The sequence below is a fragment of the Argentina silus genome (genome assembly GCF_951799395.1).
Source record: "Argentina silus genome assembly, chromosome: 18".
Taxonomy (NCBI): domain Eukaryota; kingdom Metazoa; phylum Chordata; class Actinopteri; order Argentiniformes; family Argentinidae; genus Argentina; species Argentina silus.
In genome coordinates, this window is record NC_139672.1 from 6,313,223 (window position 1) to 6,340,468 (window position 27,246).

Here is a 27,246-nt window from a genome sequence, read left to right on the forward strand (position 1 = left end):
ACTCAAATAGGCTGTCAAGAAAACATTCCCCACACCATTACACCACCTCCACCATGAGAAGGTGTACAGGTGTTCCTAGTAAAGTGCTCGGTGAGTGTAATTTAGCAATTACTTTGAGCTACAATTAACTAATTATGGATTAGACATGTTTTCCCTCTGAAATCCTTGGGATGTTGTTTCATGAGGACCTCCTTAATCTTACTAAGTGCTACTCGCAGAGCTGTTTCAATAACAGCCTTAATTACTATTTGAGATTACGTTTTCTCAGACAGATAATGATAGCTTCTTCGATCCCTCTGTGTTATTGTTTCTTTCAGCCAGTTTTTCGAGGCAGGTGTTTCTCTCTCATGTACCGTAGTCTGCCCCAGGAGTCATGGGTAATCTATTTGTCATGTCAGACAAAATGAATGTTCATGTACATGTCTGATTGTTCTGTGAGGTGGAGCACATGTGCATGTGACTTTGATGATGATGTGAATTATGTTTGTCTTGTTTTGTAGTATGTTTTTTTTTTTGTTGCAAAAACAGAGATGACATGTAAATGCTCTTATGAGGCAATGGGTAGAGTATCTTTAGGCTGCAAAAAATGGGTATATATCACACACACACACACACACACACACACACACACACACACACACACACACACACACACACACACACACACACACACACACACATTCCCCTTCATCTATTATCATATGGTGACGAGAGAGGGCTTCGTCTGATAACGCTCTTTTGTTTGTGTACACTTAATCTTATGTGACAAATGATGATGAATATGTTAACACTGGTGGGATTCTGTTTCCAGGTCTGTCACCAGCTGATGACCCCTTTCAGGGGTTAAGTTGCGGAGCCATGAATACAGGCAGTCAAATCCGCCTGTTGCTGTGGAAAAACTGGACACTTCGCAAGAGACAGAAGGTAAAGGTCACTAGCCCACCGGTGCTGAAATCAGGTCATAGACCAAGGCAGTTATTACAGTAGTAAGGTAGTAGTTACTATAGTTATTAGTTCATGATGTGGAACACTACCTCATCAAGGGTTGTATTAAGGGTTGTATTGCCAACATAGATATTCAGAAAGAGGAATCACTTTTGTGTACAAAACATGTTGTGGAAGCATTTCGTACGACTCAGTTGTAGAAGAAGACATTGTGCTGCTGCCATCTGTGAATGGTCCCTCAGAGTAAACACGTCAGTAAGAGCACCACATTGAAGTCACAGCCATCCCCTCTCCCTCTTCGGTTGTAAGTTACGTAGTTAGATACATCAGGTGGTTGATGTTTGTTCCCTCAGATCCGCTTCCTGGTGGAGATTCTGTGGCCTGTCGTGTTGTTCATTGGTCTCGTGTGGCTGAGGAAGGCCAACCCTCTCTACAAACAACATGAATGTAAGTTACCACAAAATAACATTTTCGGTACTAAAATATTGATTATCTAAGGAGAGAATGAGAAATTCAGAGTTGGTGGTTACTCTGATTACTCTGAGTCAGTGGCTGATCGTTACCGTAGGTGATCGTTCTTACATTGCTCAAGCATCTCAGGTATTTGCTATTGATCTTCCTAATTAGGATACTTCCCCCCCATGTGCTGTATGTCCATCCAGGTCATTTTCCCAACAAGGCTATGCCCTCTACAGGGATCCTTCCATGGATCCAGGGCATTTTCTGCAACGCCAACAACCCCTGTTTCAGATATCCAACCAGAGGAGAGGGCCCCGGAGTCGTGTCCAACTACAACAACTCCATGTGAGCCTCACCATACACCTCAATCACCTGAATATACACCCTCTACTTTCCTGATTCACTTTGAATAGCACAGAAAAAAATGTGGTTATGGATGACAGTTAGGCTTTAAAGGCTGGAGTCCAGAGTTGCTGAAACTGGAACGGCCACCCACCCCTTGAGTTGTGAAAGGAAAACATTGCATTTTGATTTTATAGTTTAATCTTTTATCTCCTCATTAAAAGTCCCTGTATGTCCCCTTGTGTAAACACGACATGCTCTAAACTGATGCTTGTGAACAGACAGGGTGTCTCCCCATCGTATGGTATATAGCAGAGACGGTTTGAGTTGAGTTCTTGAGTCATTTGTTCTGTCTGTTCTGTGTTATAGACTGGCGCGGTTCTACACCGACTCCCAGGAGCTGCTTTTCAATGACACAGAGTTCCAGCAGCTGGGACGGCTGTGGAAGGAGTTGTCTGTCATGTCCAACTTCATGGACACCATACGCAGCAACCCAGCACAGATAGCAGGTAGTGTACTGTTACACTTTTAACAGTATCCCTTTTCTTCCTTTCTTAGTCTTTTTCACTCTCACTCTCTCTCTCTCTCTCTCTCTCTCTCTCTCTCTCTCTCTCTATCTGTCTCTATCTCTCTCTACCTCAGTCTCTCTCGCCTCTCTTCCTCACCCCGGAGCTAGCTAACCTCAGGAGAGACGGTCTCCAGCAGGTCTCTGGTGATTGTTCTACCAGCTCTCTCCTAAAACACTAAACCCTGCCATCTATTAGTCTGGCTGTCAATCATTTCCTCTGCACTGTCTGCTTGGTCCCGGTCAGCCACTTCCTGTGTTGACGGTCTCCCTCTAAGCCCCTATCGGTGCTCCTCTCTTCCTGTCCAGGTCGGGGGCTGAAGATAGAGGACATTCTGAAGGATGATGAGGTACTCACAGCCTTCCTGCTGCGGGACGCTGAGCTGACTGAGTCTGTGGTCAGCCAACTGGTCAACGCCCAAATCAGGCCTGAACAGGTGAGGTGCTGAGGGCTCTCCACTCACACTCATGTGTTGGTTTTACTGTCTGTGATGTGGGCAGCTGTGTGGCCCATCAGAATGGTTGCTCTGTGATGGTCGTTGGTTCACTGCCCAGTAGGCTTTCTTGGCAAGGAAATTAGGATATTATGATATCATAATATAAAGTATTACTCAGAACTGCCTCTGCTTTTCTTGGGACATAATCCTGTTTCCTGCGTATTCGATGACGCAGATTCCCTTCGTAGTTGATTTTCAGACAATACTGTCAGCACTGAGTTCCAGTGAAATTGAATCAAAAGTTGTAGTGAATTGAAACTATGTGAGTGTGAGGTTGTAGACCATGAGAGGCTGTTGGAAGTAGACATCGGAGGACGGGCTCATTGTAATGCATGGAATGGAATGAGAAACGGTATCAAACACGCATGTTGAGGCGGCTTTAGGCGGCCTCTGAGGCAGCGTCGGTCTGGGTGCTGGTCTCTGCCAGATTTGTGCAGTCTCACAGGGCTTTTCCTAGAGGAATGTGCTGTCTACATAAACAACAGTAGCAAGGCCCTAATCCTTCACAACGATATCCCCCTGGGTGATCCACCGCTACCACTACTCTGCTGTCTGTCTTCTGTCAGGACGATTTACTCTAACACAGGACAGGACAGGACAGGACAGGACAGGGCAGGCACACACACACACACACACACACACACACACACACACACACACACACACACACACACACACACACACACACACACACACACACACACACACACACACACTTATATCTCTATCTTTTTGGACATTCTTGTCAAATTTAATTAAAAAAAAAAGGTCATATAAAAAAGAATGCTCTGCTTCTCAAACAAAGTTGGCCAACACTGGTGTTGTTCTTCCTCCTCTCTCCTAGTTTGCGTATGGTGTCCCAGACCTTCAGCTGAAGGACATCGCCTGCAGCCAGGCCTTGCTGGAGCGCTTCATCATCTTCCCCACCCGCAGGGGCATGTATGGGGTCCGCAACGCCATGTGTGCCCTCTCCCAGCAGAAGCTGCAGAAGATCGAGGACATGTTCTACACCAACGTGGACTTCTTCAAGATCTTCCGCTTGGTCAGTCTACCCCTCCCTCGACTAAGAATAGATAGAGAACAGAGACATGACATGCCAACGTGAAGTACACAAGCCATGGTAGTTCAGTAGAGATATGTGCTCTGTCAGACCTACTGACCTACTACCTGTTTATGTTGGGTAGGATATCACCCGCTCTGTGTGCTCGTCCCCCTCTCCTCTACCTCTCTGCCAGGCCACCTATGCCAGGCCTATGCCAACAAGCCGCCCACTCCCACTCCCGCTCAGCTCTGCCCTCTTTCTTTCTCTTTCTCTCCCTCCTTTCTCCCCTCTCCTCCATTGGTGGTGTTGGGGTTCAGCCCAGGAGAGGTAGGTGACTGGCTCAGGGGGTTGGCATGGCGATATCCCTCTTGGCCTATTTCTCTAATTGGCTTAGCTCGGCCACGCCCCTCAGCCTCCCCGGTAGACTAAGATGTGACGAGGTCTCTCCCATCTAAATGCATTACCCACGCCCGGCCAACACATTACTCTGTTATGTGTGTATTTACCATGGTTCTATTTGTAGCATACTATTATCCATGTTCGTTGCATTGATAATGCAGTTTGTTCAAAGACAGGATCTAAGGTCTTATAGTTTGACCCTTTAGACCTATTAAGTTTAAAGTCCATTACCTCAACCAGTATGGTAAACAGCCCATGTATAGCTTACTACTCATTCTCTCAACTCTTAACCCCCCCTGCCTGCTCCTAACCTCTCTTCCCCCCACACCCTAGCCCCCTTGACCCATCAACCTCTCAGCTGCCTTCCCCTCCAATTCCCTATTCCCTTGCCCCTCACGCTCTCTCTTTTCTTTCTTCCTCCCTCCCTCCCTCCCTCCCTCCCTTCTTCGCTCATTGAAATGCAGGCGTGAGGAATGTCTGAGGAAGGATGTCACATGGGTGTTTGTGTTGGCAGTCAGTATTTCCGTAGTCCCTTCACTCTGAGTACTGTGAGGGGCCTCTAAGACCCAACGCTAAGTGCTTTTGACTCAAGTCATGAAGGTGAAAGTTACGACAACTGTTTCAATAAATGTATACCTTTGCTATCATGTTGCAGTGACAATATTGACCAGTAACCACCCTCCTCCCCTACCCCTGTACCCCATTTCTAAAGACAATCCAGTTTAAAAACACTAGTCTATTACAACAACAGTGAAAATCACTCCTAAAGCACTTTCAAGTGTGCAGTGTTGTAGTATAGGTGTTAGGGTTGTGTATGGTATCTGTGGCAAGTGTAGTCCTTGAGGAAGATGACATTTGTCTTTTCTCTTGGCACACCCAGCTGCCCCGGACACTGGACAACCACTCTGACGGGATGGACCTGCATTTCTGGGGCCGTGTGCTCACTGGAGTATCAGAGCAGCTCCAAGAGGTAATTGCTAGTAAATCCCGTCAATCCTCTCTACTCTCACTCTTCTCTGGTTCTCGCCTCCTGGATCAGAGTAACCATTATTTTTAGCGTTCAGGAAACTAGCAGCTTCCGCAGGACCCTTTTCAGAGAGAAGCTCAGAGAGGGAGCTGAGTGATATGTTTAACAAGTGTTTGAGTGAGTGTACAGTGTGTGTGTGTGTGTGTGTGTGTGTGTGTGTGTGTGTGTGTGTGTGTGTGTGTGTGTGTGTGTGTGTGTGTGTGTGTGTGTGTGTGTGTGTGTGTGCGCGTGTGCGCATGTGTGCGTGTGTGCTTGTCAATGGGAATGTGTGAGCGTTCCTGAGTCTGGTTGAGTGTAGGTATCGGAGACTAGTTGTCACTGTTTAGTTATGTTCAACCATGTGTTATCAACAAAGTAAAAGGGTCTAGGGATCTGACCATAGACACACATCAGTGTTTTTAGATCAGTGACTGACTCCACAGGCCAGGTGTGGGTTACAGTAATTACCTCCTGACCGTATAGCTCACTGTTCTGGATGGCGGGTTAAGCAGATAGGCACATTATCCCTTTGCTCTACGAGAGGACCTTAGCCCTCAGCCCTAAGTCTTGTGCATGCATGGTTGTTTCAGCTGTGTGTGTGTGTGTGTGTGTGTGTGTGCACACGTTCGCTCTGTATACCCGGGGAGGAATGTATCCCATCATCCTCGGCAGTGGGTCAGAGGGACATTCCTCTGAGGTGACATCCTGTAGGTGTGGCCCGGGGTCGACTGCCGTGGTGACAGAGAGCCTGTCCAACAACTTCCAAGTGTGTGTGTGTGTGTGTGTGTGTGTGTGTGTGTGTGTGTGTGTGTGTGTGTGTGTGTGTGTGTGTGTGTGTGTGTGTGTGTGTGTGTGTGTGAGTGTGAGTGTGGGGAAAAATGCAGGTGGGCAAATGCATTGTGAAAGCAGTTTTGGAGACTGAAAGAGGTCCCTTAAGCCAAGCAAAACTCAGAGATAGCCAGGACTGGAGGAGATACCCCCCCCCGGCCCCCTTTATTTGACAGGAAGAGAGACATACAGTACAATGAAGGATAGTGTACTCATGGAAAAACGCACTTGTGGGAAGTTATTGTCATTTTATCAATGGGAGGATATTTGGCCCACCCTCCACGTAGCCTTGTCATTTTTTAGAGAGGTGGGTTTGGAAATATTTGTTTATTGTTTGAACTAATTTGAGCTATGGTGTAGCCTTCCCCATTCACAGTTCACATGCGTTCACCAAATGCCAAATGGTGGTTTGAAGTGGTTTCAGTTGAACATGGAGAGGAGAAGAATCCCACGGTTGAATTGCTGAGATACTTAAAACTTCCCCATTGCTGCAATACCTAAAACTTCCCCCATGAACAAATTAGTTTCTCTTCTTTTCTCTCTCTAATACACACACAATACAGTACACACACACATTTGTAACTAAACACACATTTCCACTCCTCCTGTCCCCCTCCCTCCCCCCACCCCCTCTCTCCCTTACACACACATGCATTGCACGCACACTCATGAACATATTTCCAACCATCCTCTCCCCTCTCTCTCCCCACTCCCCCAGCTTCTGGAGAGGAACAGCACCAAGGACCTGCTGAAGGTGGTCTACCCCCTGTTCCAGGCCGGGGGTCCGTCCTCCTTCACTCAACTGATGTCCACTGTGTCTGACCTGTTCTGTGGCTACCCAGAGGGAGGGGGCTCCAGGGTCCTCTCCTTCAACTGGTACGAAGACAACAACTACAAAGTCTTCCTGGGCGTCAACGGATCCAAGGGCCGCGACAACTACGTCTATGACACGAGCGCCAGTGAGTTCTAGCTGTCTGAGACAGGGGAGGCTGGCGGAGGTAGAACATGGTGGACCATTCCTCATTCCGTTCCATACATTACAATGAGCCTGTCCTCCGATTTCAACCTCCACCTGCCTCCACTGTGGTCTGAGAAAAGAGGACATACTAAGGTTGTCTGTTGTATGTTGTGTATTAAGTATTTTCTCTTGGTTACTTTTGAAATGAGTCTGTTTTTCCTCTTCTCACTGTATTTCTCCATCTTTTTCTTCTTCTTCTTCTTCTTCTTCTTCTTCTCTCTCCTGTCCTCGTTTCCATTTCCTCCTCTCAGCGCCCTTCTGCAACAGCCTGATGGAGACCCTGGAGTCCAACCCCGTCACTAAAATCGTGTGGAATTCAGTCAAGCCCCTGCTGATGGGAAAGATCCTGTACACCCCAAACTCCCCCGCCGTCAAGAAGATATTAAAGAGTGTAAGAGAGTGCAGACCCCCCCTTTACCTCTCCAAACACCCTGAACCCGCTCATACACCCACCCACAACATACCCCCACCCCACTCAGGAATGAGCTGACTACCACCCTGAAATGAAGGTGTGTGTGGGGGAGGGGGTCTACAAGTGGTAGGGGGAATTCAACTCTTGAATTGAATGTGTGGGGGCGTCATAAAAGAAAACAGAGAGCGTTTTTCAGCCACAGTGATGTCGTATTCACAGCACTGGACAGAAAACAGATGTGATTCACCGAAGGGGAATTCTATGAACAAGAATCTTACAGAGTCGAGCTGCTTAGGAACAGAAACATCCACGAATGAATGTCCATTCATTACTGGGGTCTGACTGACCTCATGCAATTGAGAGGTAGAGGAAAATCGCCTCACTGTTCAGAAAATATGTGTGCTCTGTATATCTGCATCAGTGTGTGTGTGTTCAGTTTAAGTATGTGTGTGTGTGTTCAGTTTAAGTATGTGTGTGTGTGTTCAGTTTTAACATGTGTGTGTTCAGTTTAAGTATGTGTGTGTGTGTTCAGTGTTAACATGTGTGTGTGTGTTCAGTTTAAGTATGTGTGTGTGTGTTCAGTTTTAACATGTGTGTGTTCTCCAGGCCAATACAACGTTTGAGGAGCTGGAGAGGCTAAAGAACATGGGCAAGGCTTGGGAGGAGGTGGGGCCTCAGATCTGGGCCTTCTTTCACAACAGTGTCCAGATTAACATGATTAGGGTATGACACACACACACACACACACACACACACACACACACACACATACGCATGCACGCACGCACGCACACACGCACGCACGCACGCACGCACGCACGCACGCACGCACGCACGCACGCACGCACGCACGCACGCACGCACGCACGCACACACACACACACACAATGTTCATTTACTGAACACTTATTGTTTCTACCATACATGACAACCTCTCTCCCCCTGCAGGACACAATCAGAAACCCCACAGTGACACACATCATGGACAAGAGCATGGAGGACTCAGGGTTCTCCTCCAAAGACATCCTCAACTTCCTGCACAATGGGCCACAAGAGAACAGGGAGGAGGGCATGCCCAACTTTGACTGGAGGAACATCTTCAATCTGATCGATCAGGTCGTCCGCATATTCAACCAGTACGGACAGGTGAGGGCCAATGAGCAGATACAGTATTAGCAATCCCTGTTTGTTTCTTACTTCCTGTTTTTTTACTGCCTTGCTGAGCCTCTAGTCTCTGAGAAGACACTATGTATTGTCCTTCAAGCAATCTTTCAAACGTTGACGTTCACAAACACGCTACAAATTCCAAAACGAACGTTGCTCAGCCTTGGGTCCAACCTCTCTCTGCAGAGACCTCAGACCTTCAGACAGAAGCATCGCTCTTCCAGGTCTGCTCCCATCAGATTGGCTGTCAGGCCCCTTTGAAACAGAGAGGGCCACTTAGCGCAGGCTATAGAACCCTGCTCACATCCAGATGGGTGAAAGGCTAGAGAACAAGCCAGCTGTCATTGCTATCCAAGCCCTGCTTTTGTGCGGTCTGTGATAAAGTAGGGAGTGGGTGGGGAGTGAACCAGTCCCCCCATGAGCTCAATGTTGTTTCTGTGTATGGCCTCGCATTGAAATCGCCCCACGGAAACCACAAAATAAAAGGGGGCAAATCACTCTATCTCTCCTCCGTACCCTCCCCCCGTTCCCCCGCTCTTTCCAATCTATAGGGGGTGCCCCGTAATCGATTTTAGGGGGCAGGGGTTGGGGTTTGAAGAGAACCCTATCAGTGCGACTGTCTCAATCTCTCCTTTGTCTTCATGCCCAGCCTTAAAGCCCTCTCTTGTCTTCCACAAACAAACCCAGCCGATTTAGCCAATTAGGTATAGCTGTCAGCTTGTGCTGCTCTAGAGGATAACAGCTTTGGCTAGTATCAAATCCACTCTGTCTCTATCAGGGGTGTGCTCTCACCCTGAAAGCCCATTAGAACGTGTGTTCCACTGAGAAACGGACACATTCCCTCTTTAGTGTGTGTAGTTATTTTTCTTCCCAGACTGTGTGAGTGTGGTGGTTTGGGGGGATGTATGGCGGATGTATAGGGATAAATGGGCAGTAGCTTCTAGTCTCTCTTTGAGTGCTCCGAGGGCATTGTACAGTAATATGAATGGAGACATTAGACACGCTTTACATTGAGTGCGGGGCCCCCATGCAGTGTGTGTGTGTGTGTGTGTGTGTGTGTGTGTGTGTGTGTGTGTGTGTGTGTGTGAGCAGGAGATGTTCTCAGGGCCATTGTGTGTGTCCTCCAGTGCAGAGTGAATGTAGCCGTGCAGAGTTTCCCATGTCACCAGAGCACTTCAGTGAATGAGAGGTCTGTCATGACCAAGGAGTGGTTTAGAGTCGGGAACTGTCTCACACTGTCTCACACACATTCACACAATCTGCCCACACTGGGCTACGCATGTAAATTGATTCCAAATTGGCGAAAGCTACAGACACAATCATGCCCAAACGGACGCAATTACACATCCACACATGATGTTGAACACACGGAAATACGCAACAAGTGCACAACAGATATCCTGCTACACACAAATGCTGAGGCATGAACACACACACACACACACACACACACACACACACACACACACACACACACACACACACACACACACTGTACCCCAACTTATCCATAGAATCTTCTTATGTACATAGAATATCCTCATACCTCCACTATACTTTCTCTCTCCCTCATCCCCAGTGCATCAACTTGGATAAGTTTGTGGCCAACACTGACGAGAACCAGCTGACCCACCAGGCCCTGTTCCTGCTGGAGGAGAACAAATTCTGGGCCGGGCTGGTCTTCCAGGACATCTACCCCTGGACCACCTCCTTGCCCCCACACGTCAAATACAAGATCCGCATGGACATCGACGCAGTGGAGCGGACCAACAAGATTAAAGACAGGTACAGAATTAATCTCGGAACCTGTGGCTTAGTGAGACCGAATGGGATTGTCCATGTGATTTCAACGTGATTTCCCCCCAATCTGTTTCTAAAGACATCTTTACCTCATCACATTTGTCCCAAAATGAAAAACACAAAAGCTCAGAGAACAATTGGAAATGCTGTGGGGGGGAAACAGATCTTGTTTGTTTTCCAAACCTATTCCAAAATGGGCCTAATACCATTGTCCTTTTGTCCTCTCGGGCTAAGCTCCTCCATTTGTCATCCCTCGTCTCTGAGCCCCCAATCACAACCAGTCAGTGTCAGTAGCCTACGGCACAAACAAAGCGTGTTAGCAGGCCTATAGTATGTTGCTAGATTGGTAACAGACCTAGTAGTGGGAGACGCCCCACCACAATTAAATAATTACATTGTGGAGAGTGATGGAGGTTGCCAGTGACTTACAATATCTCCTTCCCGGGGATTCGGGGGAAGCAAAACTAGTGAACACAGGTGGGACCTACTTTATGTTACTGTGTGAGTGTGTGTTTTTTTTTTTAAGGAAGGCAGTGGGGTGGGGCAGTTGCCTATTGCTGCAGTGGCTAGATTAGAAGCTTAAAGGATACCTGCTTGTCACTAATGTGGGCAAGCTGTTTCTCCAAATGTAAACACATCTGTGAAAAGCACTTTTCAAACCAAAGTTCATTTGGTATATCATGTTGTGTTAGTGGGGTCCACAGCCCTATCTCTGCTTTGATGTCCACTGAGGCCTCCTCACCTCCTTACACCCATGGTCTCTCCGCTCTCCCCCTCTCCCCCTCTGCCCCTCTCCCCCTCGCCCCCTCTCACCCTCTTCCCCTCTCCCCCTCGCCCCCTCTCAGGTACTGGGACCCTGGTCCTAGGGCGGACCCTATGGAAGACTTGAGGTACATATGGGGGGGCTTCGCCTACCTGCAGGACATGATCGAGCATGGCATCCTCAAGCTCCAGACAGGCAACGATTGGCCGCTGGGTGTCTATGTTCAGCAGATGCCCTACCCCTGCTACGTGGATGACCTGTGAGTGGCCATTTACCTGTTCGACTCACTCAACTCACCCATTTGCCATTCGTTCTCATGACTGATGACTCCTTCTTTAACGTGAAGTATGAAGAGTTACCTGTCAGCGGTGACGTTGACGATCAGAAGCTGGATTAAACAAAATGCGACACCATCCTGGTTTTGGAGACAGGGCTTAAAAAGTAACGCAAGCAGATCCTGTAGTTCCCCCCAGCCCGGAGGTTCCGTCCGTCTAGAATGTCTAACTTCCCTCTTCTCTCCTTCGTAGCTTCATGATAACGCTGAACCGCTGCTTCCCCATCTTCATGGTGCTGGCGTGGATCTACTCGGTGTCCATGACGGTGAAGAGCATCGTGCTGGAGAAGGAGCTGCGTCTCAAGGAGACCCTCAAGGCCATGGGTGTCACCAACGGGGTCATCTGGTACACCTGGTTCATCGACAGCTTAATCATGATGACCGCCAGCACCGCCCTGCTCACCACCATCATCATGGTGAGGGGGGGGAGGGAAGGAGGGATGAGGGGGAAGGGAGGAGGAGAGAGAGGGGAGGGGAAGGGAAGGAGGGAGAGCAGAGAAAGGAAGAGAGTTTTGTGACACTATTTTTTGAGAGGGTGTGTGATACATTTAGTGTGCAGTAGTGCCCTCTAGTGGTGTTTCTTGAGAAGTGCATCAATGCCCACACTACTGAACATGTAGAACAACAATACCACCATCACTCTCTGAGTACCTGTCTCAACTTTCCTCAGGCGGGGAAGGTTCTCAACTACAGCAACCCCATCATCGTCTTCCTCTTCCTGTTGACCTTCACCGTGACGACCATTATGCAGTGTTTCCTGATGAGTGTGTTCTTCAACAAGGCCAACCTGGCGGCAGCTTGCAGTGGCATCATCTACTTCACCCTCTACCTGCCCCACATCCTCTGCTTTGCCTGGCAGGACCGCATCACCAAGAACATGAAGCTGGGAGCGGTGCGTCAACCAATGCCTTCCCCAGTTCAACTAGGCCTCAGTGTCAATTTGAATCGCACAAATGCTGGCTTTTGAAACTAACTGCCTCGTCTTTTCAACTTGTCATATATGTAATATTTTGCATGTCTTAATATTCAATTGGTAATTGGTTTAATTTCATACGTCCAGTATAAGCCTGTTATGACACAACATAACATTAACATTGTGGATGTATGATAGATGAACATACAGCAACACAGGGCCTACCATAGAGATGGAGTTTGTTCTTTAACATGCATGTCAATGGAGCCCTCTCCTGTCTGTTTCAGAGCCTGCTGTCTCCGGTGGCATTTGGCTTTGGGACAGAGTACCTGTCCCGCTACGAGGAGCAGGGGCTGGGTCTACAGTGGGACAACATTGGGACCAGCCCTCTGGAGGGAGACGCCTACTCCTTCTTCACATCCATACGCATGATGATGTTTGATGCCATCCTCTACGCTGTCCTCGCCTGGTACCTGGACAATGTCTTCCCAGGTCATACACCTCTATAGAATTATCTTTTTGGCCATCTTTACATTCAGAGATTAGAGTGTGTGTGCATGCATGTGTGTGTGTGTGTGTGTGTTCAAGAGTGTATTTTACATCCAAGAGTGTATTTTACAAGTATTTGAAAACCTCTCTCCACTTCTGCAGGGCAGTACGGGATTGGACGGCCTTTCTACTTCCCGCTCCAACCCTCATACTGGGAGCGGCCAGAGCCCGCTCACGTCACTGAATCAAGTTAGTGACATCACTGGACCGCTGCTATAGGCCTATTCCCAGCACCCTTGTTTGTTTGCCTACTTTTCCATAGAAGTGAGACTTTTGTCAACAACGCATTGATTTTCATATGAAGAGAAATGACTCGTTTCTACCTGCAGGTCAGGAGGAGGCCCCTAACCAGGAGAAGGACACGGAGGGCATGGAGTCTCCACAGGCGTACAGGGCTAACGGAGAGAAGAGGCCCTGCAAACACAAGGACAGGAGGGAGAGGATGGAGAAAGAGAAGGAGGCGGAGCAGAGGCGACAGGAGGGGGGACAGACTCCAGAGGAGGAGAGGAATGAGGAGGAGGAAACAGGTGCGTGGGTTTCTAGTTCTGATGTATGTGTTCACTCTACGTCACCTTGGATAACGTAACGATAATGTAAAACCCCACTAAATTACCATCTTGTATATGTTAACCAGGGGAGGCTGGTGGAGATAGAAATCTGAGGACGGGATGGTATCAAATGTGTGTTTGATACTATTCCTCATTCCTTTCCATGCATTACAATGGGCCCGTCCTCCGATTTTGACCTCCACCAGCCTCCACTGATGTTAACAGTAAGCTTCTTTGGATTGCAGCATCTGCTAAATGACCATATCACTGCATTACTAATATCCTCCTCCATCTTGTCTTTGTCCCTGAAGGCCAGCTGTTCTTTGAGCCGGAGCCCGTGGGGCTCACTGTCGGGGTGGAGATCAAGGACCTGGTCAAGGTGTTCAAAAGGAACTCCCGCCCTGCCGTCAACTGTCTCAACATCACCTTCTACGAGAGCCAGATCACATCCTTCCTGGGCCACAACGGAGCCGGAAAAACCACCACCCTGTACGTACAGTATGATGTCCCGCACCTCCTTGTTAGCTGATTAACATGTATTTGATGATGTCATCTGATCATCATTGATGTGTTCGTCTCCAGGTCTATCCTGACAGGCTTGTTCCCTCCTACCTCTGGCACGGCCTACATAAACGGGAGAGACATCCGGACAGATATGGACATCATCCGCACCTCCATGGGCATGTGTCCACAGCACAACATCCTGTTTAAACAGTGAGTCTTTTTTTTTAAGATTAGATTCAACTTTATTGTCATTGTGCAGAGTCCTATCCCCTTTGACCATTACAAATGGTCATAGGTTCTATGGATTGTATGAACATGGTGCTTTATATTGCACAAAGCTCTTCAAGTTGCAAAGGGGAATTTGCTTGATCCACGACCAATGTGTAGCGTCTATTTGGCTCTAGTGACTAACTGGTCTTTTTATCTCTCTCTCTCTCACACACTCACACACACACACACACACACACACACACACACACACACACACACACACACACACACACACACACACACACACACACTCTCTCTCTGTAGTCTGACAGTAGAGGAGCACATCCTGTTCTACTCTCTGCTGAAGGGCCGGTCGTCGGAGGATGCAGAGCTGGAGGTGGAGGAAATGCTGGAGGACCTGGGTCTGCCACACAAGAGAGAGGACGAGGCCCAGAACCTCTCAGGTGGCTCACTCAAGGCCAAGTAGAGTATTTTGCCCTTTCTCTGCCTAGTGGTGTGTTGACCCTAAACTGATGTCTCTTCACACACTGTGCAGGTGGTATGCAGAGGAAGCTGTCAGTTGCCATGGCGTTTGTTGGGGGGTCAAAGATCGTCATCCTGGATGAGCCCACCTCAGGGGTGGACCCCTACTCCAGACGATCCATCTGGGAACTCCTGCTCAAGTACCGCACAGGTAAATGTCTGCCTCCCGCTGGCTAAAGATGTGCACACATCTGAAGATGGCTGTGTTACATTCATGTCAACGATTACATTCAATGCTACAAAAACTACAACTGGATTAGCAAGCATACTACTTTGTATAACCCACAGTGTGTATCATATGAATCAGTATCATGCTGCTATGACCTTTAAGTTTCAAGTTTCAAGTTTCAAGTTTATGTGTTACGTCTCATACACGAGTGCAGGGAGTAAAATTCTTGGGCTCGATTCCTCGACAATGCAGCATACAAATTCAAATAATAAAAATAATACAAATAATACAAATACACAGTAGTGCAATGAGGTAGGACAAGACAATAAGTGACATAGTGCAAGATAAGTGAGACGGTTGGACAGTGACGAATGTTTAACCCCTCCTCCCAGGCCGTACGGTGATCCTGTCCACCCACCACATGGACGAGGCTGACCTACTGAGCGACCGTATAGCCATCATCTCTAAAGGCCAGCTACACTGCTGCGGATCACCTCTCTTCCTCAAGAACTGCTTCGGCGTGGGCTTCTACCTCACCCTGGTCAGACGCGTGAAGGACCACAGGAAAAAAGAGGTGAGGATACAGCATGCGTCCACCTCCACATTCCTAGCTGGCATGCTGCCAGGCCAAGTGTTTTACGGTCTATTTATGTCCTGTGTTATCTGTTTGTAGAGTCTGTGTCACGTGTCTTCTCCTGGTGTTTACATTTCCAGCATGTCTTTTAAACAAAGGAATGCGTGGTAGATTTTAGCGTGGTTGTTTAACCAGGTAGTGTTCCTCTCTGTGCTGGTCTCCTGTACATGTGAAGTGTTAAAGGTGTGTTGTCCTTCTCGGTCCTCTCTCTCAGAATGAGTGTGACTGTGCCTCAGAGTGCTCCTGCACCTGCTCCACCTGCACCAGGTACAAAGACCAGTCCCAGAACCAGTCCCAAAACCTGGACAGAGCTCTCGATGGTGAGTGAGTGAGAATGTCGGTGTGTGTGTCTGTGTGTGTGTGTGTATGTATGTGTGTGTGTGTGTGTGTGTGTGTGTGTGTGTGTGTGTGTGTGTGTGTGTGTGTATGTCAGTGTCTGTTTATGCTAGATGGTAATATCGCTCCATCTCATACTCTTCCCCCTCAGGCGACATTGACAACATCACCACTCTGATCCACCACCACGTCCCTGAGGCCAAGCTCATAGAGATGATTGGCCAGGAGCTCACCTACCTGCTACCCAATAAGGGCTTTAAACACCGGGCCTACGCTAGTCTCTTCAGAGAGCTGGAGGAAACCCTCGCTGACAACGGCCTCAGCAGCTTCGGCATCTCTGACACCTCACTGGAGGAGGTAGGACCTTGTCCCCGTCTGATGACATCATCAATTACCAGCCTGTTTGTTTTGAAATGAAGGAATCCAAAGGTTTATTCTTACATGTTGTGCTGAGCAGCTTTGCACGTCATGACCTTGTATCTGTTATGAAGTATTGATAATGTTAGAGTAATACTATGCCCATGTCAAAACTTAGGGATTAAAGAAAGCTGTTTTTTTCCACGTAGATATTCATTAAGGTCACAGCAGATGGAGAGGCAGCGACCAATGCCACTACCCCAGGTAAACGCCAATATTTTCTGAGTTCCCATCTTTTCCCTTTTCCCACCACCTTTATAATGTGAATGTTGAATGTTCCTCTGTTACTGTGATTCTGACCCATTTGTTGTGTTCCCAGTCTAGTCTTTTACATGTGGTCCTGTGTGTCTTCTCAATCTACTGTATAGTTCCTTTGTGTGAAGTGTCTAGTTTGTCATGCGTGTTTCTCCTGGCGTGTTGCCTCGTGTCTGACGTGTTGTCTGGTGTCTGACCTGTCGACCTCCCACTCTAGAGCAGTGGATGCTCCTGCAGAGAAAAAGTGGCAGCAAAGGTGATGTCCGGGTCACCGAAGGTTAGAACTACTTCTGGTCAGAGTTCTCGCAAATCGCCAAATCTGCTGGCTCTATCAGAACCAGGCTCATTGCTTGCATCTGCTATTGAACTTGTCCTGAAACAGTGGCAAGGACAGCATCTCAGTCCTTATGGTTTTCTTAAAGGTTTGCTGTCTTTCTAGTGCATCCTAATGTCCAAAACAATGGCCTTATGCTCCAGTGCTCTATCTTAGAGTCTGGTAGTCTAGGTTTGCCACATGATAATCTAATTCCCAGGCTCTTCCACCCAATGCTCGGAAGGTCTGGTGGACCAACATGTCAAACTTGGCCTTCTTTACCAAATACAAAGATCAGTAAAAGCCGTCCGACGCATAGTCATTGCCTTGACCTTCCATCAATCATCTCCCACAGCACCTCCCCCTAGTGCTTGCACGCCACACGTTTCTGATTCTGAGCCACGCCTCGCCTCGCCACGCCTCGCATTGTTGTTCCAGGCTGACATGCGCTGTGCGCAATAGCTTGGGAACGAGGTTAGCCACATGAAGATGCCTCATATCATGTATAATACAGGGTCATGGCCTACACTGCAAGTTATTATTTGACATGTGTCATTGTTTCCAATGTGGCCTTGGTCTAAAGGTGCTGTGTTGTTGTCCTTGTATTTTACCTAACGGTCACATTTATACAGAGGCTAATGGACTGAATCAGCCCAATGGAACCGGTAGATATGAAGACCAAGACAACAATGCAGGGAGGGGTTCCAGACAGGTCAAAGGTAATAGTCTGGTCCTGAAGCAGTTCCTTGCCCTACTGGTGAAGAGGTTCCATCACGCCACACGCAGCAGCAAAGACTTCTTGGCACAGGTACGAGATCAACCACAAAATCATGGCCATTGGTCCTGTGTTTAGTCATGTTGTGAGTTCCAGATTGATTGATTGATTGATTTCTCAAAAAGATGAAGAATCATAGAATGGAGGGTAGATTAATGAATGGATGGATGGAAGGAAGGAAGGATAGATTAGAAGAAGATTGATAGGTCAATACATTGTTTGTCATAAGAATTTTTAATGTATTCATCATCTACTTGTTTAGGGAAAGTTGATCACTATTCCCAGTCATAACAGTGATATCCTTTGTGTCTCCAGATTGTGTTGCCTGCCAGCTTCGTCCTGATAGCCTTGATCTTTACCATGATTGTCCCTCCATTTGGAGAGTACCCCAGTCTCACGCTTACACCCTGGATGTACGGCCAGCAGTTCACCTTCTTCAGGTAACTCCTCAGGAGAACCCACCCACGCCTGACACATTTCTCATAGATGTATTAGACTCACCAGTCTTTGATCAGCCTTCAGTTATCCTATTGTAAAATGTATTCAGACATCTCAGATTTGAAATACTTAACCCGTGGGCGATGACCTGGTGTTGTGATGTCATGTACTATATGACAGTGTAAGGTACTAAGGTATGTTAATCCTGTTTTTCTTCTCTTCATTTTCTCCTGTTATCAGTAATGAGCGGCCGTTTAACAGACAAATGAAGCACTTCTCCAACGTGTTGTTGAACAAGCCTGGTATTGGGACACGCTGTATGACCGGTCAACCTCTTGCGTGAGTACCAGTGACATGATGACCATTTTGTTTTAGCAATGCTGCCCTTTCTGAGGCTTCCCCCTAGCCCAGCTTTGGAGACCGCCTGCCTAAAGGATGGCAGGTGTCACAATCCCTGGATGTTGCTTTAACAGTCAGTAGCCTAATCTTGGGGAAGAATTTTTTTCTGTACAGTGTCCTTGGATCCTTAGAAAGGCGCTTCAAATGCAATGTATTATTATTATTATTATTATTATTATTATTATTATTATTATTAATAATAATAATAATAATAATAATAATAATAATAACTAATAGAACATCCATGTCTCTGCCTCCCTCTGGTATTCTCCTGACAGGAACCTACCCTGTATGAATGAGACGACGCCGTGGGAGTCCCCCGAGGTCCCTCCTCTGGTCTCTAACATCTTACGTAGCCCAGAGTGGCACAAGCACCGGCACAACCCCTCCCCTTCCTGCCTCTGTAGCACCAATAAGACGCTGACCATGCTGCCCATCTGCCCAATCGGAGCAGGGGGGCTGCCCCCACTACAGGTCAGTGTGTACTGGCTCTTTTTTCTGTCCGTCTGTCTGTCTGTCTGTCTGTCTGTCTGTCTGTCTGTTTGTGTCTGTCTGTTTCTGACTGCATGATTCTTTACATTGTGTTAATGATATGTTTTTTTTTTTTAGAGGAGAGAGGCTACAGGAGATATACTACTGGACATGACAGACAGGAACATCTCAGACTACCTGGTTAAAACCTACCCGAGTCTAATCAGAATGAGGTAACGACCCCAACCCCTCCTCCACCAACCACACCTTTGCATACATTCGATTGCATCCAATCATGACATGACTGGTGTTCTATGACCAGTGCAGTTATGTTCCATCGCATACTGAATCTTCTGTTTTTGTCTCCTCCTCATATCCTTGTTTTTTCCATTTACAGTTTGAAGAGCAAATACTGGGTGAATGAACAAAGGTACTTGTCTTATCTGGAGATAAACATTTTATGTTTACTTTTTGATTTAGCACATTTATTTTTTATTTGATTTTAAATGTCACTCAAATTCATGTAGTTTGTCTCCCCCTAGTGGAGAGTGGACATCATTTGATAGTAATCTCTGGAAGAGACTTACTGTAGGTTAATAAATGATACCGATGTTGTTCATCCTCAGGTATGGAGGCCTATCGGTTGGAGGGCAGCTCCCTATATTAGACTTGGACCCCAAAGAGCTTCAGGATGCCCTAACTCAACTGGGACGCATGTTCAACATCAGTGGGGTAGGGCTGCAGTCCACAACTGGCCTTAGAGTCCATTACTTTGTTGGAATGTTGCATATCAGTAGTATTATTAATGATTAAGCTTTGGAATGAGAACCTAGTGAGATACACTGTAAACGCAGCTATTAAAGATAATATAATTATTTGTTCTTACAGGGTCACTATTCTAAGCTTGCTCTGAAGGAGATTGGACCATTCCTAAGATACATGGAGAGTGAATACAATGTAAAGGTAAGTTAGCAAACTTGATAACATTTGTTATCCATTGTATGTTTGTATGCCCTTTCCATGTTACTAAACACTACTAAACATTTGCATTATTGAACACTCCTCTGTTATCACCTCAGGTGTGGTACAACAACAAAGGCTGGCATGCCATGGTGTCCTTCATGAACGTGGCCAACAACGCCATCCTCCGGGCCCACCTGCCCCGCGGTGCCAACCCCTCAGAGTACGGCATCACAGCCATCAACCACCCGCTCAACCTCACCAAGGAACAGCTCTCTGAGGTCACTGTGTGAGTGTCCCTGTGGCTCATACTCAGCATTCAGGATTGGGTTTTAGTACTGTTCACAGAACAGAATAGGCTTGAGTTTTGTTTTTGCTAATAAGAGTTTGTAAGAGGCATCCTAATCTCTTTGTTCTACTGTATGGCCTAACTAGATATACAGTAGATAATAGTGAGAGGCATCCTAATCTCTTTGTTCTACTGTATGGCCTAACTAGATTATATACAGTAGATAATAGTGACCAACATTGTCAGGCTCAGCTGCTTGAGCAGGCCACTTACAGTAGCTGGCCTTATCTAATCCATGTCCTTCTCCTCCTTCTCCTCCTCTCCTAGGTTGGCCACCTCAGTGGATGCGGTGGTGGCCATCTGTGTCATCTTCGCCATGTCCTTCATCCCGGCCAGCTTCGTCCTCTACCTCATCCAGGAGCGCGTCACCAAGGCCAAGCATCTGCAGTTCGTCAGCGGGGTCAGCCCCCTGGTCTACTGGGTGGCCAACTTCTTCTGGGACATGGTCAGTGACTAGCTGGCTGAGTGGAAGCAATAACTAGTAGTCGCTAAAAAATGTTGTAGACATATGGATATAAACTGTATGTTGCACAACTGTTGTCGTCCTGCAGTGTCTTCGATTGAAACACCTCTGATTTCCCTCTCTAGATGAACTATTCATTCAGCACAGCTTTGGTAGTGGCCATCTTTGTGGGCTTCAACAAAAAGTGCTACACCTCACCGACCAACCTCCCTGCCCTTATAGCACTGCTCTTATTATATGGGTGAGTCACTGAAACATTACTGCCAGAGCACAACCTTTACACCTGACCGCTGGCCTTGATTCACCTTCCACCTGTGTGTTTTACAGGTGGGCAGTGACACCCATGATGTATCCCATGTCCTACATGTTCAACATCCCCAGTACGGCCTACGTCTCTCTGTCCTGCATCAACCTCTTCATCGGCATCAACAGCAGCGCCATCACCTTTATCCTAGAGCTGTTTGAGAACAACCGGGTGAGCAGAGAGAGAGTGGGGATAGAGGGAGGGAGGGATAGAGGGAGGGAGAGAGGGAGAGAGGGAGAGAGAGAGAGAGAGAGAGAGAGAGAGAGAGAGAGAGAGAGAGAGAGAGAGAGAGAGAGAGAGCGAGAGAGCGAGAGCGTTCTCAGACCATCTGCGTCCACACTAACTGTGTTGTGTTGTCCTGTGTTGGTCAGTCTCTGCTGGTGTTTAATGAGTGGCTGAAGAAAGGCCTGCTGGTGTTCCCTCACTTCTGTCTGGGCCGGGGCCTCATCGACATGGCCATGAACCAGGCTGTTACTGACGTCTATGCACGCTTTGGTGAGCGCAACACTCCCACAACATTCCCACAACACTCCCACAACATTCCCACAACACTCCCACAACAAAATCTCTGACCTCCTCAATATTCACCAAATGAAGACTATTACTATTTCATGGTAGAGACTATCACACATCCCTGATCTGATAATATATTGATGCCTTCTATGATTTCAGGCGAACAGTACACCATGGACCCATTCAGATGGGACTTTATTGGGAAGAACCTGGTGTTCATGGCTGTGGAAGGCTGTGTGTATTTCCTCATCAACATCCTGATCCAGTACCGGTTCTTCATGGATCATTGGTGAGGGGCTCAAATCAAAATACATCTTGTTAGAATGGTGGCTTCCCTCTTTGAGAAGTCTGAGGTCAACTAAATGTTTTATTGCGTCCACACGATGCAGATGGGGATGATATGTTTGTGTGGTTCAGAAAAGCAGAAATGAGAACAATAGAGTTTTGCAGAAGCACCTGGATTATGAAACAGATTCATATGATCATATGATCTCTTCCTCTTTTTGACGTCCAGGTTATCAGACTACAAAAGACCCCCGACGAGAGATGAAGATGACGACGTAGCTGAGGAGAGATATCGTATCTACAGCGGAGGCAGCAAGAGAGACATCCTCCAGATCAGGGACCTGTCCAAGGTCAGACTCTCATATCACTATGAATGGGCCTAACAGAGATACCTGTGAAGAGTAATAGGATAGTGTTATTGTGTGTCTTTACATTCATCTGAAACAGAGGGAAAACAGAGACAGTGTAAAGCAATAGTAGCTTCTGTTTCCTCTATGCAGACATACTCGGGCAGGAAGAGGCAAGCTGTGGACAGGATCTGTGTGGGCGTCCCAGCAGGAGAGGTACGTACGGCATGTTCTAGATTAGAACCACTGCTCATTTCAGCTCAACTGAGCTCTCTTTAACACAACATCAATGTGACTTGTTATTTATTTCTGGTACGTTTCTCATGTGTCTCTCTTCTCCAGTGCTTTGGTCTTTTGGGAGTGAATGGAGCAGGGAAGACGACCACCTTCAAAATGCTGACCGGCGATACAGACGTCACTTCTGGAGAGGCCACCGTTGCCGGCTACAGGTACAGCACACAGGACGGAGAGAAAATAACTACATATAGTTATAAATATGTCAAATAATAAAGCATGTTATTTCATGTAACCATACAGAGCTGCAAACATCACATGGTCATTATTGACAGTCATGTTTGAGCATTTTAGATGACGAGATATTTGAAATCATCTACCGTATACCACAGCATCCTGTCAGACATGCTAGACGTGCACCAGAACATGGGCTACTGCCCCCAGTTTGACGCCATCGATGACCTTCTGACGGGAAGGGAACACCTCTACCTCTACGCCCGCCTCCGAGGGGTTCCGGAGTCAGAGATTAGCAGAGTAAGTCTGACCCCCTGCTTCCGTACCCCTGAAGAAAACTTGAGGAAATGTTGTTTAAGCCTTCAGATCTGTTTACAATTTTTACTAAAAGAAAAATTATACAATTATAATTTTTTTCAACCTGAAACTCCATGGCCATGGCTTATTGTCTGTGAACAACATGTAAGCACACTTTCATTGAGTATACATGCTACACCCCCCCTACACATTTTTGTCCCTGATCCGATGTTCGGTTCATTTTGACCCGAGAGTAATGAAAGGGTGAACATCGTAGGTGAAAACAGACAGGTCATGGTCATTATTAAATGAAAAAGTGACTTCACTTCTTGTCACACGACCATTATCTCTAATTTGCTCTCACACCTGTGCACACACGTGTACATGCATGCACACACCTATGCACACATGTAATATTTTTGTCTTTCGCTCAATCAGATTTGCAGAGCAAACTTTATCACAAAAAACTAATGACACTTTCTTTGTTTAATGTGATCTAACATTAACCATTTTTATTTCTGTATTGCTTTAAAATCCCAATAATGTCCTGGGTCAATTTGACCCGGTGAACAGTACCAAAGGACCCAAAACGTGAACATAACACAAGGCTTAATCCTTATTTACTGTAGCTATTAATTAGACAAACTGTAGTCTAATCATCCTACTCTAATAATCCTATTAATCTAATAATCCCTCTTAATCCTACTAATATCAAATTAGAGAACATGAGACTCATTGGGGATATTCGGTCCTCAACACACAGTGACTAATCTCAACAGCTGTTTGCATGAGAGAATGTTTCTGATTGTGTTTGCCTGCGCTGCACCTCTCTCGTGTCTAGGTGGCAGAGTGGGGTGTTCAGAAGCTGGGCCTGATGGAGTACGCTGAGCGCTGTGCGGGGACCTACAGTGGGGGCAACAAGCGTAAACTTTCCACAGCCATTGCTATGATTGGCTGTCCAGCTCTGGTCCTACTGGTGAGTTAACCAATGGGATGGCTGCCTTCCCACCGTGGCCTGTTATTTTGGGCAGTTGGCTTTTATGCAGGGATTTGTCAGTGAAATGGTCTGTGGATCCAGATGGGCAACCATATGGATTAAGTCAACCCCGGCTTGGAAATGGTTTATTCATTGGCAAGGAACGGCACAGTTAAATTCAGATTGGCAGGACTGTGAAATCTTTGACATATGCTGATTGAGATAAGGCTTTATATTGTGTTGACTCTGTGGTCCTCAGTAGGGCTGCACAATATATCAATATTGTGATATGAACATGTGCAATATCCATATCGCAAGAGGCTGCAATATTGGCCTTTCTAGCAAAATTATTAGATATTATGATATTTTGTCCATATCGTGCAGCCCTAGTCCTAAGTGTCTGTATGTTTGTGTGTGCTTGTGTGTGTGTGTGTGTGTGTGTGTGTGTGTGTGTGTGTGTGTGTGTGTGTGTGTGTATGCACATGCCTGCGTCTGTGTGACTTCCCAGGATGAACCCACCACAGGGATGGACCCCCACTCACGGCGTTTCCTGTGGAATGCCATCATGAGTGTCATTCAGGATGGGAGGGCTGTGGTTCTGACATCACACAGGTAGGCCCCTCTCACCTCTGCAAGTGCTCCTGTGCCTGGCCAGTCAAACCCCCCCCCCCCACCCATAGATGGATGGATGGAATATTAAACCATGACATCATAGTTCAATTGTTTGCCTTGCCATGACTCCTACCATTGTCTTTTTCCCAACAGCATGGAAGAGTGTGAAGCTCTCTGTACTCGTCTGGCCATCATGGTCAACGGGACCTTCAAGTGTCTTGGCACCATCCAGCACCTCAAATACAAGTAAGGATACCAGGATTGCGGCGAGTTCCTTTTCAATCCATCAATTCAGGAAGTGTTTTGAAACTCCAGTTCAAGCTTTTTATTGTGAACACACACAGTGTAGTTGCTGACTATTGGAACTTATAGTATACCAAGATACTCAAATGTTTTTAATGTGTTTATAAGTCATTGAGAATGCCTTTTTTCAATTGCCGAATTGGAATTCAATTTCCTTCCGGAACTGTTGGTACTGAAAAGGAATTAGACCCCAATGTCGCTGCCCATGTGGGAAACTATTCAATGGAGTTTAGGGGACATTTTACTCAAAAACCTATTATATAGCCGGTCAGTCCACCTTCATCTAGTCCAAATCCTTGTGTGTAATTACATTACCCAAGAGCCTCATATACGGTATGTCCTAATAAAGCCTATATTTACTTCAAGTTCAAGTTAAAAAGCTTTATTTTTCAGGGTACTTTTTTTATATTCTTATTTCAGCTTTAACGGCTTCCAACACAGCATAACAACACATAATATACCAAAGAATAATTAAAAATCTAAAAGATCCATGATCCATGATGATATACCAACATTCGCATCGTCTTCCTCCAGGTTTGGTGAGGGCTACGTGGTGACCATGAAGATCAAGGCAGCTAAACCGGGCATGGCCCCTGACCTGGGTCCGGCAGAGAGCTTCATGGACAGCAGCTTTCCTGGCTGTGTCCAGAGGGAAAAGCACTACAACACCCTACAGTATGAGATTGCCACCTCCTCCCTGGCCAGAGTCTTCCAGCTGGTGGTGGCCAACAAGGAGAGGCTCAATGTAGAGGACTACTCCGTCTCTCAGACCACGCTAGATCAGGTAAATATGGTCTAATGGTGTTCAGTTGAAGGGGTCATTAAGGAATTTTATACCAGCATTTAGATTTTCTAAAGTTTCTATTTGGGTGTTTTCTTTGCCAATGTACAGACTGTTTTATTAGGATGTCTTTTAGCCCACCTTGGAACTAATCTTCCAACAGTCTTTGAAATATTGTAGCCTAATGGATGTCCTCTCTCTCTGTTTCCCTCAGGTGTTTGTGAACTTTGCCAAGCAGCAGTCTGGGGAGGACGAGGACGTTGTGTTACATCAACGGGCGGGCGGCGCACGCAAAGATGTAAAGATCTCCCCACTCAACAGGAAAACTTGAAATGAAAATATGACTTGTCACTCCTAAGGAATGTAGAGGAGAAGAAACAAACAAGAAACAAACAAGGCTATATTGTGGAATACATGTGTCTAATGTAGGCAGAAACTGGCTGTATTATGACATGTTTTGAAATTGATGGTTAGGTTTATGACAAGATAAGTTTGGAATATATTCCTTCGACTTTGGGAGTCATATTTTTGCATGTTGGTACTGTGTAAAAGGGATGCCTAAGGCGATTGGTCTTAATACTGTATTTGGGCCTGGCCAAACAGGACACTGACATCGATGGCTGCCACCAATTGGTTTACACTATTTCCTCAAATGTACATCTGGTTTACAGCTAGGTTAACAGTAGCCTTGGCTCAAATACACACCTACACATTGACAAAAAGGTATTTTTTTTATTGATTTAATCTTGTACCAGAATCATTAACCAGAAGGTGGTGATGTATTTACAACAAGATCTTTACATCAAAATAGTGATGCTCCAATTTATCCTTTACCATATAAAATTTTTACCTGGCTTATATATATATATGTGTATATATGTTTATTGGATTTTTCAGCACTTTTAGCAAGTATTAATTTTCTTACGTTTACAACGCACATCTTCACATGCTGACCTCGCAACTTATTCTCACGTAACTTATCAACATCCCTTAAAAAGAGAACTAACCCTAACCCTAACCCTAACCCTAACCCTAACCCACATTCAGAATGAGGCACCACTAGCATTAGCATGTGTACAATCTAGTCTCAATAAAACAAGCCACTCCAAGAATATTTCTTTCCATATTAATTTATTGTTACAGTACCATCTCTTGAATTGTTTTCGATGCTTTTTCAGTTGTTTATTATCGTATTGAAACGTTTCATTTGTCATTAATGTTTTGTCAATTAAAATGTCATTACCATGAAGAATCATGTTGTTGCCATGTGTCAGTCTCTAAACCAGGAAACCAAGCATGTGGAAACCAAGCATGTGCAAAATAGATGTCAATCAATTGCAATGTATGCAATATATGGCATGCACTGTGAGAATGCATATTTGTATCAAAACAAAGAATAATCTTGAACGTCAAAATTAAACATGCTGTTCCTCAGAGCAAGAGAAGACTTATTTTGTCATACAAAGAGGATAAAGTGCACTGGAGAGCTTAAACTTGGTTGCATCAGTATTTCCTCACACTGCATGCGATGCACACTCTT

At 46.3% G+C, this 27,246-nt stretch overlaps 1 protein-coding gene across 1 annotated transcript; it reads left to right on the forward strand.

Moving 5' to 3' along the window:
• Positions 1-858: 858 nt before the first annotated feature.
• Positions 859-27,216, forward strand: abca4b (ATP-binding cassette, sub-family A (ABC1), member 4b; the record flags this gene model as incomplete). The annotated part of the gene is made up of 50 exons (XM_083690461.1): positions 859-924; positions 1,299-1,392; positions 1,608-1,749; positions 2,116-2,255; positions 2,621-2,748; positions 3,653-3,850; positions 5,130-5,219; positions 6,802-7,042; positions 7,353-7,492; positions 8,120-8,236; positions 8,462-8,659; positions 10,257-10,462; positions 11,323-11,499; positions 11,768-11,990; positions 12,245-12,466; positions 12,775-12,979; positions 13,139-13,225; positions 13,366-13,563; positions 13,896-14,073; positions 14,167-14,298; positions 14,623-14,762; positions 14,855-14,992; positions 15,403-15,584; positions 15,859-15,964; positions 16,132-16,337; positions 16,547-16,601; positions 16,870-16,929; positions 17,598-17,773; positions 18,056-18,180; positions 18,419-18,517; positions 18,856-19,051; positions 19,187-19,281; positions 19,446-19,478; positions 19,675-19,780; positions 19,937-20,011; positions 20,128-20,297; positions 20,625-20,802; positions 20,946-21,061; positions 21,148-21,295; positions 21,496-21,619; positions 21,797-21,926; positions 22,152-22,272; positions 22,423-22,485; positions 22,612-22,718; positions 22,896-23,037; positions 23,876-24,010; positions 24,519-24,622; positions 24,776-24,868; positions 25,460-25,709; positions 25,921-27,216. The coding sequence occupies 50 exons, from the start codon at positions 859-861 to the stop codon at positions 26,035-26,037; spliced, it is 6,972 nt and encodes a 2,323-aa protein (XP_083546587.1). The 3' UTR covers positions 26,038-27,216.
• Between the last annotated feature and the right edge of the window lie 30 nt (positions 27,217-27,246).